General features: G+C 34.8%; 1 protein-coding gene and 1 long non-coding RNA gene across 2 annotated transcripts in view; one reads left to right on the forward strand and one right to left on the reverse strand.

Annotated features, from left to right (window-relative positions):
• Nucleotides 1–14,359, forward strand: part of FMN2 (formin 2) — a 164,348-nt gene that overhangs the window by 102,877 nt on the left and 47,112 nt on the right. Inside the window, 3 exon segments of the mRNA XM_072856452.1 lie at nucleotides 419–478; nucleotides 658–778; nucleotides 11,874–11,966. Coding sequence (XP_072712553.1) covers nucleotides 419–478; nucleotides 658–778; nucleotides 11,874–11,966 — 274 coding nt within the window.
• Nucleotides 1–14,359, reverse strand: part of LOC140649365 (uncharacterized) — a 75,970-nt gene that overhangs the window by 56,567 nt on the left and 5,044 nt on the right. The window lies entirely within an intron of this gene.

Raw genomic sequence — 14,359 nt, forward strand, 5'->3', positions numbered from 1 at the left:
TCATTTAGAAAAATAACTTTATTTGTTTAATTTAACTTTGCTTTGCTTATAGGTGTAGATTAATAAAAAGATCTGGATCTTGCAAAACAGGTTGCATACATCAACCCAGAAACATTATCTCTTTTCCTTCTTGGGAAATTTCAAAATGTAAGGGTTCGGTTTACAATCAGGTAAATTTCAAAAATCAGGAGTGCCTTACATGAGTGTTATATCTTTCTATTATTTTCTTTAATGATTAAATGGTATTTCAGGGTGTTGTGTTTTTTGGGTTTTTTTTTAGTGACGGCACCAAATCAGCAAAGTATTTTTCTGTACTTGACACTAAATATTTAATTTACTTAATTATAATTTCTGAATGTGTTTGGTTTTTTTTCAGTGAGTTTCAGTAACACAGCAAACTTTGTTCTTTTCTACACAGGACAACAGCAGAAGTCTTCTGTCTTACATCGTCTCATACTATTTGCGTAATTTTGATGAGGTGAGTGAGAATTAATTTTGCTCTTTTAAATTCAAGTTAAAAATCAGCTTACTAAATTCACTCTTCTGCTGGCTGAGATGAAGAAATGTGCACAAATATTCTATGTGCTTTCAGTTATATATTTTGGTATATAAAAAAGTAATGAGCACTGTGTAACTGTTCATTTGTGTTTTTGTCAGGATGCTGGAAAAGAACAATGCATCTTTCCTCTTCCAGACCCACAAGATCTCTTCCAGGCTTCACAAATGAAGTTTGAAGACTTTCAAAAAGATCTCCGCAAAATGAAGAAAGATTTGCGAGGTACTGAACCTAGATTAAGTGCTAACTATATGTTACCAACATATTCCTGCTGTTATTGTTTGTATAATTTTGAGAAATTAGATGATAGTATAAAAATAGTTGTGTATTTTTAACTCCTCAATTACTATTTTGTTTCCTTAATTTGCTTTTTCATGATCATTTAAGCAATAATTCATAATTTTCTGTAGATAACCTAGAATAGGTTATTAAAATAAACAAGAGAAAACCAGTTAGGTTAAATCTTTTATTTCAAAACCAAAACAAACAAAAAAATTTATTTTTTTTCCAAATTGATTTCAACAAGCCTTTCACCATAAAAGGAATTGCCAAGTGTTGGACCATGCCCATAACAAAAAAAAAAAAGGTTGATAATCAGGTCCAAATACTATCTAGCAGATAATATATATGGCATGTTGTTAAAGACAGTTGAAATAATCTGCCTTTACTAAAAAATAATATGCAAAGGAAGTATTTATTTTCCTGCTTGTGGAATGATTTCTTTAAATGAACTCAACAAGCTTAAAATAAGATGTATTTGCTAGACTTTAACAAAGAACATTTATCACATATAATACATTTCTTAATAACTCCAGGAACTAAGCACTAAGTTTAAATTAAGCAAGAGTAGTTTGCACAAATAATGGCTAATATCCATGGTCTTCACTTTTTTTGTTAAAAGTCTTTGCTAGACTGGCCAGTTATGTACTATTATACTAAATCTTGGAGAGAAGGATTCATATCAAGGAGTGACATTATCTTTATATTTCTGTTGCCTTGCTGATTTTAAATGCCGTGCCTCTAGAGACCAAGAAATGGTTTGGTAAACCATTAGTCCCTGAACAACCTAGAATGGAAGGTTCTCTATTAAAACAAAAACATGACATGGTAACCAAATTATATCTGACCTTCCCTTCTTGCCCCTATTAAGCTTTCTGTTTGGATGTTTTACAATTTATTTTAAACATTTAGAGGTAATATTTAAAGTTTTATCAAGGTCACTTAGTGTGATGCTGAGGAGCAAACTGCAGCACCATTTATTTGCTGTCTTGAACAATCTAGGGGGCAAAAATCCCATGGTTCAGCCATGAAGACTTATTTCTATACTTCTTGCAACTTTCAGATAATCTGAGGGCTGATCTCCAAGCTTGCACATAGAGAAGAAAGATGCTTAGGTCTGATTGGAAGAAGGTACTTGAATTCAGGCGCATGTTTATGAACATCCATGGGGGCAGACATGATTCTTCACAAGCTCAGCAAAAATGTTTTTATATAGACGAAAGGTTAAATAATTTTAGATCAAGGTTGAAATTTGCATACAGGCATAAATCTCTTATGGAATAAATCCACACTGTGCAGTGATCAAAGCAGGGGCTCTGTAAAAATGGAAATTACACGCTTCGCTCTGCCATCAGACTGCAGTTGAATTCTTTCTGTGCTTCCAATCCAGCCCTTAGGCTGGAATCTCTGTTGTCAGTCTGTTGTGTAGTTAATGAAACTGAAGAATAACTGCAGATACCATCACTCTTTCCCTGTTCCCTTTGGTACAAATTTTTTTGGGGACAGCATCATCCCCCTTCTGTATCCTCTCCTGAATATGAAGTGACAATTCAATACCAGCCTGCAATCACATTCATGACTTCTTATCAGTCCTGAGTGCTGCAAAATGCTTTGTGTTGGCTTTCTTTTCCAAAGAAGTGTCACCCTAAATTAAAAATAATTAGTGTTAAAAAATTTTATGACTGCAAGAGCATTCACTAAAACCTCTGGGTATTCCAATAGCTTAATTGTTGTAATGTTTTCAGTGAATGACCAAGTTTAGTGACAGTCTTTTTTAAATAGAGTACAAGTTTTAGCTGAATGGATAAAATTACTTCAAAGCAATTTTCCTCTGCATTTAGTTTAAGTACATTGCCAGATTTGCTAATGCGTATCTGGAACCTTATGAGTTACTAGAGCTAGCAAGTGCCTCATTAAATGACTGAGCAGGAAGAAGGCTGTAGGATGCTGAGCAAATTCTGACAAAATCCTAAATGTGATCCTTTCCTTTTGAAGTCAGTGAGAGCAAATGAGTATTGAGTATTCCTGGGAAATACTGACTTTAAAGCCATAGAAATAGATGCCCATGAATGCATTCCAGTTTTATACTGAGATGCAGACTGTAACCTTGGACCTATTTTCATCAGTAATTAGATAGAAGATTTCCTAAGAGGATTTCACCATTTATGGGGGGGGGGTGGTGGTGCTTGCTTTGTTCTTTGTCACTGAAAAACTGAAAATTGCACATAACATTGAGGCAGGCAGTATCACCAGTTTAAGGGTGTTCTGTCCACCTTAGTTTCAAATACCCTGCAAACCATGCACAGTGATATCACGCTTAGTACAATGGGGGGAGGGGGTATTGGTTCACCCAGGAACAAAAGCTTCTGAAGATATTTTATTTCTGTCTTTAAAAACTTTCCATGATCATTATTCAAAGGTAAAGTTCATCCCATAATGATCCTTTCATAAAATTATGGGGCTGCTTAAAAAACAACAAAAACCCCACAAAGTAGAGGAAGGTTATTATAAAAGAAAAAAAAAAAAACAAAACAAAAGTTTTGTAACCATAACAATAGCAGTTCATTGTAGCAATGCTGTATTTTCCCATCTAAATATGTCAATAGCATACACAGAGATGTGCAGATATAAATAATCTTTATGGTTCTGTAAAATAATTTCGTCGTCATGCTCTTTCACAGTTCTGATCTTGGGCTTACGTTTGTATTAGAGGAGTTGTTATGCTGATTGCTTAAAAAGAAAAAGCACTTGTGATGTTCAAACTTGTATGCTTTCTTCCCTTTTGACCGTGGAGGCTCTTGTCCATTTTTAAGTTTTTATGAACTGTATGCCTTGCAGTTTGTAAATGTTAGAAAAGAAAGTCTCTTCTAAGATTTCAGATTAAAAGTGTAAGTCCAAAAGACACTCAGAAAGCATGCTGTGTGCCTGTTCCAAGATTAATAAAAGAGAAATTTACTTTTTTTTTTTAATTGAAAAGAAGAAAAAAATCTTCCATAAGATTTATAGTGGAAGCTACACTAACCATGTAATATCGAACTTGCAAATTGTTCTGTTTTGGTTGTTTTTTAAAATAATACAGAGCCCAGGGATAAAGTTTATATACTAGATTTTTTTTTTTTTTAAGATAGAAGACCAAAGAACAGGTAGATCCTTTTACTAACAAACCAAGTGAGTTTGGCTCCATCTGTTGCTCCCAGATTTCACAGCTCTCCAGGATTCTCACTTTAGCCTTTTTGACTTCAGTGACATATAGTTTGTTAAGCAACTTGATCTGCTTTTGATCTCTCCTGCCTGTCAGCAGCGTTCCTTGATGCAGTCATGCCAAGCAATGACTTCTGTTCCTATGTCATTCCACAGAAGAAACTTTAGCACTTGCCACATGACTTAAATCAACTCACCATGTAAAGAAAATTGGGCATCCAGGGTCACAAGAGCAGTGCGTGACTCCCACTGATTAGGACCTGTGTTGTATATCTATTATTATCAGTATATTTTTCTAGACGCTTCAGAATGCTAGAGGTGGGGCAGAAAGATGTGGAAAACATGTATTGAATCAATTAATGTTTTAATCCTCTCTGCTCTGACACGCTCTGGAGGTAGAATTGTGGTTTAGGAAAATATTGGATTTGTGGCCCATGAAATTCTTCAAGACACGTATTTAGTTTAGGACAGAACTAGGGCACTAAAATGGCAGTGAGAGTTACAGTATTTACGAAGCACTTATGGCAAGTTAAAACTGTTTAGAAGCTGTTCTTTGGCTATGCATTAACATTTTAGCTTTACAATAGTAAGTTTATTCTTGCAAATCAAAAACTAATTCATCAGTTGTCACTGCAAAACTTTCATTGAAGCTCAGCTAAAAGGGAATTAGAAACAGTCAGGCAGAAAATAAATCTGACTAGTAGAATAGTGAAGAGATGAATAATAGCATATAATGCAGACTGCTATAAAATGGAGTTGAAGTCAGTATTTGTTTATATGTCATAATGTTGTCATATTTAATATCTTTGAAAACTGATTTACAAGTAATAATTATGATAATTAAATATTATTTTTGTAGTGATGCTTTCTTTTCCTACTATGAGTGTTTACAACTCATTGAAAAGTCTCCATCAATAAGAAGCTAGGCTGTGTGGCCCAGTACATCTCTCTGATTTGGAATAAGTGTGACTGAGAATGTTTATAAAGTATTAAGCATTTGCAGAACAATTTGTATTTTAAAAAGTATGTTCCAAGAAAAGCCCCACAGTAACTTGGAAAAATACACATTCCCTATTTTTTCTGTGCTTCTTAGTCACCCAAGTTATCTGTTCAGCTTGGATCTGCTAGTTGTAGAGTTGGTATGTGCTGTTGGGTTTAATACCTGCTGTGTAAATCAGAGCATTGGAAGTACCATATTGTGCAACAGAAGGACTTTTTAAAGTTTTATTTGGGGTGCTGTCATTGGGGGACTGAGAGAGATGGGATAGTAGTAGGCACGTTATGCTTTGACCCCTTACGATTTCTTTCTCACATAGTTATCTCATAACTATTTAGCTTTTGACAAATCATTCCTCTTGCCTCAGTAATGGTTACCCCTAACACCTAGAAAGAGGCCCCAACCCTAAGAGTGCTGTTGAGCTGTAGTTTGAGTTGGAATTTTCCTCCTCATGGCCAACTCTGGGGTGCATGGATTACTTTTTGCAAAATAAGATTGCATCCACTGTTAGTTCTTTCATAGGTAATATTAATGTTTGCAGGCTAAAATAAAAAAAAAATGCACCATTGTATTTGTACATCATCCCCTCTCTCTCACACACACATATCCTTGTATCTTTTCATATTCACAAGATGCTCTGTTTCCATCACAGCTCTGGTTATGGGGCTAAGACTTTGGCAACATTTCAGTGCCACTTCTTGATCAGGAACAAGAGCAGTATTAATTTCAACTTCAATTAAGAAAGTTAAGCAGCCTAAGCCATTTAGGGTCCCACTACAGATGACAGAAAAGGAAGGCATTGCTCTCCTAAAATTGATTGCCCTCTCCTAAAATTGAGTGCTAAGGAAAGGTCTTGAGTCTAGTCTGGTGATCTATCTTTTAAATAGCTAAAGTTTGATGAAATGAAGTTTGATGAAACCTCCATCCTAAGAGGTTTCCCAAAAACCTAATATTTTTTTTATGTTGTTCTACACTGGTATTCCAAGTTGTTTCAAGAGAAGGCGGCAGGGAGCTGGAGGAGAGAGAACTGAAACAGATAAAATTGTATTATTGGAGAGTTTGAATTCATTGCTTCATCAAAAACTTTCTGTTTTAAGATAATTTGAAGTGTCTGTGTTTCTGTTATTCTCTGTCAATAGTTTTGATATAAATGGGAATTTATATCAAAAATTTTTCACAATTAAGAAGATTTTTCACAATTAAGAAATAGATCTTTTATTTTTCTTATATGATCCATAGATCCATATTCTGATTAAAAGATGCCTTCAGTCTTTTATAATAAAATGCCAAATCTCTCAAGGTAATTATTAACAAAATAATATAGCAAATCAGTGGTTTTGGTCAATCCTGCAGTTATCTGTACAGTCTGCCTTTACAGAAACAGCTATTGTTTTAACCAAATTAAATCTTTACTTTTGTCTACTCATTAACAGCTGTGCATCCACGAATTCTAGCTGTTTGTTCAGCTGTCACTGAAAGGGTTAATTGCTGCAGCTATGCAGCGTGCAGACTCCTAAACCTAAACCAGATGTAAACTAAAGCCAGGCTTTCAGTCAATCTGTGAGTCATATTTTACTGTCCTTAAAACTCCAAACAAGGAGCTGTCTATGGAAGCCCTTGAAGACTCAGCAGTTCTTAGTGTAAGTCTTTACAATTCCAAAAAAAATAAATAAAAGAAAATTAAGAGCTCTTTCTGTACTTGTGGCCGAGCTCATCAAAGTTTGTCTTTTGATGAGGCCAGTATTGTTTCCTTTACCTAAAGTCTAAGCTTTCTTTTAAAGTCACAGGTTGCAGTTGTAAGCAATCCAGAAAACACTGAGGAAGTTGTGAAAACAGTTGTTAGTCTGTTATATACTTTTCAGGCAAGTAGGACACAGGCACATCTCCTGTGGGAGTCTGAGTACTCAGAACCTCTGAAAATTAAGGACATAATTTGAAAACTTCCTTAGAGATTTAAAAACAAATAGTCTATCAAATCTCAGTGCAACTTGTGCTATCAAGTACCTTAAACAGTCTTGAAAATCCCCCTAAATTCTATAGGACTTTTATAGATAAGTATGTGGTTTCAGAAGTCATTAACCAAAATGGCCTAGTGGACCTGTTAATTACTTGTCCAAGATAATTCACAGTTCTGCTTGCTTGCTTATTGGGCTTTTTGGTGGGTTGTTTTGTTGTTGTTGTTTTTGGGTTTGGGTGGGGTTCTTTTTGTTTTTGTTTTTATGTTCTGAGCTTGTTGAAAGAAAAATTGTGCTGCCCATTATTATCCTGACCAAAGACAATATAGTAAGCTTGAGGAGCAGCTGATCATCTGCTCCCACATTTTGTTCAAAAAGACATATTTTAGGATTAGAAGAGATTTGTGTTTTCAAGGGCTAAAATTTAGTATCCAACAGAACTAGATGGAAAATATGCATTAAAAAGACATTCTGAATCATGAAAACATTTTTTTTTCTCCTTTTAAAAGAATTAAAGCAACTATTTTTGGTAATGAGACAGAGTGCATTTTAGATCTCTTACCAGAATCGCATACTGAAAGTGTTAGTACAATGCACAGAATGTTTTGTGACTTCCTTTTCTGTATAGACGTCTCTTCATCAATATTGGCAGTTGTGAAACTTTATATAGTTTCAGTATACTGACCTAAAATAAAATAGGATGAGCAAGCTAACACAGTAGCTTGAAAAATGGCAATTAATTGTATTTTAACATAGAAATAGAGAATGATATGAGACTCCTGAGATACTGGATACAGCTGGAATTGCAATTTTTTTAAATCTCTAAACTGGTTTTGAACACATATTTTCACATCAGTTTCCAGATCAGGAGCATTTGAAAGCTCTGTGTATGTATGAGCAAAAAGCTACCAGTTTGAACTGCCCAAAATTTAGAAGGTCCTCCCACAAGAATCCATTTGTATTGCTTCTCTGGAAAATCATATACAGTCCTCTGCAGTATATGATGTTAGAGAGGAGATTAAAATAGATGGACTATTGGTCTTTTCCATTGTTGAGGTATTGATTATATGTTAAAACTGATTTAGAGGGTTGGAAAAGAGGTGTATCTGCCCATGACAACTTCTGCCTAGCATTTGAGATCTTTGGAAGGTGTAAGATCAGTGCATGACTGGGTATTCGGGACTACAGGGAACTGAAACCTTCACCTGGCTGCAAAGCAAGTTTTTACCTTTCTTTATTCCTGTTTGGGCAATTCCATGTTGTGAGATAAGCTTCTACCTAGTGCTTGGCTTTTGTGACTGCCTACATGACTCTCGTTTGTGGTGCCTTGAATACCTTTAAATTCCTTCATTATAAGAAAATTTTAAATCTGGTTAAAACAAACTGAGCTTAGGAGTACGCTAGCTTTGTCTAAGTTTTTCAGTTGTGTACACATCTCCCAAGATGAGAGAATAATGGAATGTGAGAACAGGGATGATAATAGAGCAAGTTTTGAGTCTGTTATCAAAAAAGAGACAAGCTTTTGTTTCAGGCAAAACTTTTACAAACTTCTCACAGCAGATCCCCTATTCCTTTGATATCTGGGATATTTAGCTGGGCTGTTTCATGGAGAGAAATGGGTTTGAGTATGAAGCTGAGGAAAAAAAAATTCAAATATAGAAGTCTGTTGGTACTCTCACATACTTTTTTTTTTTTTTGCATGTTTCATCTCCACATTGCTTAGAAGTTATTAAGTACTCTTCTGACACAAACATTTATTCAGTGTGTTATTCCTTCACTGGGGCAAAAATACTGGTCACTGTCTAGTGTTTTGATTTCCTTTCATATGATCAGCACTTTAATTTCTTCAGTTACAGTGAGGAATAACAATATCTCATCCAAATAGCGGGGTTTTATACTCTGGTGACAAATTACAGAATATGATAAATGAGTGCTATATCCAACAGGTTGTGCAGGGAGACCATGATTCCGGTCTCAGTGCTCTGGAGAACTGGGAAACTTAGGAAGAGCTTACAGGCCTGTTAATTCTTTAGTGAAGAAAGCATCCAATGAACTAGTTTGTTTTAAGCATCATAATACTTCTATTAGTATGGTAATAATGACTGAATTTGTCCTATTTTTAAAGGTTGGATGCTACATATGATATCTTACTTTATAGAAAGCAAGAAAAAGGGATTTTTTCCTGTGTTTTCATTTTGGATGTTAAATGACTTAGACATCATTTGCAATTCAGGAATGTCAAAAATGGACCTGAACTGTTATTCTTCTGAACATCATTGATTTTAGTCTTTTAACAGGAGGAAGGGGGGAATGAACAAAAAAAACTCCACTAAAAACTGAAGAAACAAAGCTATCATTAACTGCACTCCCTTTTCCCCACCCCACATACACACACAAACAAATCAACCATAGAAGAACTTCCAATATCTGAATGGTTAAAGAACAGACATTTCATCCTGACAATATTACATGGTTTTCTTTTTCATAGCAAGTTGAATATAAAAGATAGTATATCCCTGCATTTCCTTGTAGGCTTTGAAAAGGGACTGCTTCAGGCTACTGGTATGGGTATAGGCCAAGATTTTTGGTGGGTATATATCTTCATAGGATCTATACTTCTCTCAGATCAGCTGAGAGATCAGGAGTTCATCATGAGCTGCAGTCATTAATTCAAGAGAGTGTAAAGTTGTACTTCTGTGAAGAATATATAATCAATATTCTGGAAAAAGGCATGGAATTGCAGTGATGTTAAATGTTATGGTAGGTTCTATAGCATCTTTCAGCTCTGCCACTTATTTCTGAATAGGAGAAAAGAATAACAGAAATTCTATATGTCACCATCAGAATGTCTTCCTTTGCAGAATAGTACATAGCTTCTCTATTTTTTTTTTTGTCTGTCATACGCTGTTAGAAAAGTAATGGTCATTTTGAGCACACCCCCCCCCCTTCAGATGACTAACATTTGTTTAAAAAATACAGGCTTGTCCATGTGACTATATTTGTAGGGTTTTTTAGGTTGAGTTGTTTGGGTTTTTTTTTTAAATATTGCTTCATAAGCAGGATTACCTGTTTGTTTAAATATAATCATGTTAATTTTTTTTCCCTAAAAATCTGCTGGTATTTATTTCTATTTTGCTCTAAGCTTAAAAAAAAAAAAATAAAATTGTTATTGTCACCCTAGCTTTACTCCACTTGTGTCAAGTTACCAATTAGTTGAGTCAGTCTGCTTTTCTGTATATGTGCATTTTAAAAATTGGTATCTCTAATTGTCTTTGGTATATTCACAACTATGAGAAAAAAATGATTGACCAGTGTGTATGAGATCTAAAGCTGCGTTCTCCAAAGATTTGCCCCAGATATATCAGACCAGATGAGTAGTATAGTGAAGGTGAATCAATTTATGCAGCTAACAGAATACAAAGAGTGATTTGACTACCATCATATATATTTACCTTCTTGGTGCTCTAGCTTGAATGACTAGGTACAGATCTGTAGTGGGTTGGCTGACCAGCATTTGCCAAAATTAATGAACCTTTGGATCTTTGTCTTTAATTATGTTATCTTTAATTGTTCTACCATGCTCTTTTGGATATGTCGTTAGTTTCTTGCTGTAAACTAGAGACTGGTATTATTTACCAGATTATAAATTTGTGGTTGCTGAACTAAGAACAAGATCACAACTGATTTCCCCCACTCCCCGCCCCGAGACCCTTTCAAATATTACAGAACCACATTTTTAGAGTATATAATGGTGGTACGTGTAAGGCTACTACCTGTTGTTTCCAGTCTTCAAAAGCAGACTACAATTCTCATCTCTAGATATTTGGATTGATGCAATTCTAGACATCATTTATATTTAAAGGAGATGATGATGATAGTACATTCTTCTGCTTCAAAATCTTTTTTTAAATGTCTAACCTGTCTTCTGTATTTAAAGACATAGTAGTAATCCTGTTTTGCTGAAAGAAACCCTGGAGAGTAAACAAGGAAAATACATTTTTTGAATGTGCGCGCTTTTACTGGAAATTTTGAGGCAGAATCAAGAAGGATTCATTTCTGTTGAACGATGCGAACTTATCACAGCCTAAAGAGATTTCCCTTATAACAGAAATCAGAGCTTAACATTCTTCTGAAGTAGTAGTGTCAAGTCTTCTGTTGCCCCAAACTAAATTAGCTTACATAGTTGGTGGAAGCACGATGGTACCACCTCACCAATGAATAATCTGTGTCAAGGCTGCTTCAGGCTCAAGCTTCTCTGTCCTGGTCTCTAGTGCAATAAGAACCAAGCTGTCTTTCTCCAAGGTCTCTCATAGAGTTCAAGCCATGATAACTATACTCTTTATAATCTTTCACTTTAATCATTTTGCACTATTACTTTTGAACAATGCAAGGCACTTCACTAAGTCTGTGGTTTTATCAGGTATGAAGCCCTTACCTGGCTTTACTCACTAAATTAAGGTCCTTCCTACTATTTGGTGCAGGTTTTGCATCTGAACTTTGTGTTGATTTGGGCACTGTCACCTGGGGCCAGGCATATCAACACAGCCTGGGATCTGGGTTTGTAATTTTGTTCCCATACATTTCAGCCCCTTAAATTTGTCTTTCTCCTTCAAAACAATTGAATACTTTTGTTAATTTTTGCTACCACCCATTAAAACTAACACACTGACCCCAAGTTATCTGTATATTTTGGTCAAAAACATTTGACTGGGAACATAGCTGTTCCTGAATATATGATCATAGTGTTTGTACCTGAAGTAGTGTTTTAGGCACATATTCCAGCAGTTTCACTGGCTATGCATTAATTTAAGTGTGTCTTTTATTACAGTATGCAGATCCATACTATGGTGTGTCATCCTAAACTAATCTGTTACTTCAATTTCAGTATGTGAGACAGAAGCAGCAAAAGTTTATCAGCTATCACTAGAAGAGCACCTCCAGCCTTTCAAAGACAGCATGGAGCAATTCATTAGTCAAGGTAAATAATGAAACGTCACTTAACCTTTTCATGACATTTCAAAGGAAAGTTATGGGAACAATGTTTATACGTTGTGGGAAAGGGACTGTTTATTTTGGCATCATAGAAAGATGAGGATTAGTTTAATCAGATGCCACACAGTTCTAAAAGATTTGCAAAATGATTCCGTTGTACTGTAGGTGACTCACTCTCTTTTGCATGACAGGAAAGACAAATGCTATTGGCTTGAGTGCATGATCTGATAAGTTCAACATTCCAGTAGAAAACAATTTTACAACTTTTGTTCCTTGAAAAATTATTGAAGCTGGATCTGTTTCATTAACTTCCTTCCAAAGAGATAATTCTCTTGTATGCGCCAAAAACATGGAGTAAGCATAGCAAAAGTAGTTAAAGGTTTTCCAGATATAAGGCAAATGCATATGAAATACTTGGATGTGATTAGTGGAAAACACTGCAAGAGAAAAGATATTAGAAATATCCACGATGAACTGGCATCCTGAGTGCTAGAAGGAAAACACTTTAAAAATGAATAGACTATGCTTTCAATGCTTTACTAGACCCTTCTTTTGCAAGACTGTAGGAGGTATAGATAACTTTAATTTTTGACTAGCAGTATATCAGAGCATCTCTTGAAATACTACTCTGAAAGAGTACACTCTGTATTGACCAATTCACTTTTTGATACAAGTTAGAATTCAATGCATCAGGGTGACAACGGCCTGATGAGTACACCGATGTAATTTTAGCTTTCTTGACCACTTTGCTGCTCCTTCTGCTTTGATATTGCATTTTATAATAGAAGACAGACCTGATACCTCCTGAACAGGTAAGTTATGTGAAAAGGCAGTTTCTAGTGCTGATTCAATGGAGCTGTCAGTAATTTGTTAGCCTAGAGCTGTGTTAATGAGCTATCTTATATAGAAATCATTATTAACTGAATGTGTATTATGTTTGAGGCGCCAGTCAGATATGCATTTATCTCTTCTTGGTTAGAATATCCAAGATGACCATCTATCCGAACATTATAAGAAGTGGAGTACATATGTTCTAGTATATACTGATCCATGCTATAGGACTCTCAATTACAGTGAATAAATTGAACAAAACCATCATTTTGAACCATCAAATGTGAACTGATGTTTTCTAAGACAAATGTCTATAGGCCAAACCTGGCAAACAGGATGTTGTCTCTAGCAATAGTAGGTATGAACTGCTTTAAAACTGGAGTCTGATTATGTACATGACATATAAATGTTACATTAGTGACATGATCAAACATGTAGCAAGTGTTTTACATTAGGTTTATATTATTATTTATATATATAGATAGGGGACAATCAAATCACAAGTTGGTCTGAAAGAGATCACTAACGGTATACTGTAAATCAAGCCATATGTTTGCATATTTACCTTAATAACAGAGTAGGAAATCAAACATGAGGATTATATTTCATCAGACGTATATCTGTTAAATTTCTTTCACTTCTTTTAGGAGCCATACTTCTAGAAGTATCTGACTCTATACTTTAGCTTACTTTATGATTTCTGACTACGACTTCCAGAGCATAATTATATATAAGCTATACAGTAATCTGTTCTGTTTTTGCAAGGATATGCAATTTCCTTTCTTGATTATGTATCTGTATTTTAGGAAAGTGAGGAAAAAGAGAAAAAAAAAAAAAAGAAAAAGAAATGTATCTCATCCATTAAGAACTTTGCTGTGTTCCCATGTTAACAGTGGATATTGTCGGGTGGTTGACAAAAGGAGAAACCCATAATGTCACTAAAAATATCATTGTTGCATTTTAATGAAAAGAATTGGAAATGTGTATTGTGAACACAGTGAACTGTGACTAAACAATTTCTACATTTATTTAAAACTCTAAGGCACATTTGCAGAATTCTGTCCCAATGTAAGAAAGACAAAGGTTAACATATAGGAAAAAAAGAATCCCTGGTTAAGTTCCAAAAATAAAGTAATTTTAAATACCTTTCATTATTAAATCCTTTGTTTTTACTTCATGGGATTGAATTCAGACTTGAAAGAGGCCATGTTTAAAGCAGGATTTCGCTTTCCTGTTCAGTGTTTGACAGGCTTTTGATCTAGATATTTTTTCTAAGGGCTTTTGTTGTTTATGTAGACATAATCGATGAGTCTTTTCAGCTAGACTGCACACATGATCATTTAGAAAAACAGAGGGACAATTCTTGGCACCTTTTGGGGATTTGTGTTTATATAACATATGCTCTGGGCAAAGAAAAATCAAGCTTTAAGTTTTTATCTTTTCAAGTTCCAGTTTCTCTAAAGTCAGAAAAAGTTTTAACTTATAATTCAGATGAAAAGCATTTTTCATAGGGTTGAATAATTTGGCATGTTTATATGATGCCTTTTC

Source organism: Ciconia boyciana, chromosome 3 (assembly GCF_034638445.1).
Source record: "Ciconia boyciana chromosome 3, ASM3463844v1, whole genome shotgun sequence".
Taxonomy (NCBI): Eukaryota; Metazoa; Chordata; class Aves; order Ciconiiformes; family Ciconiidae; genus Ciconia; species Ciconia boyciana.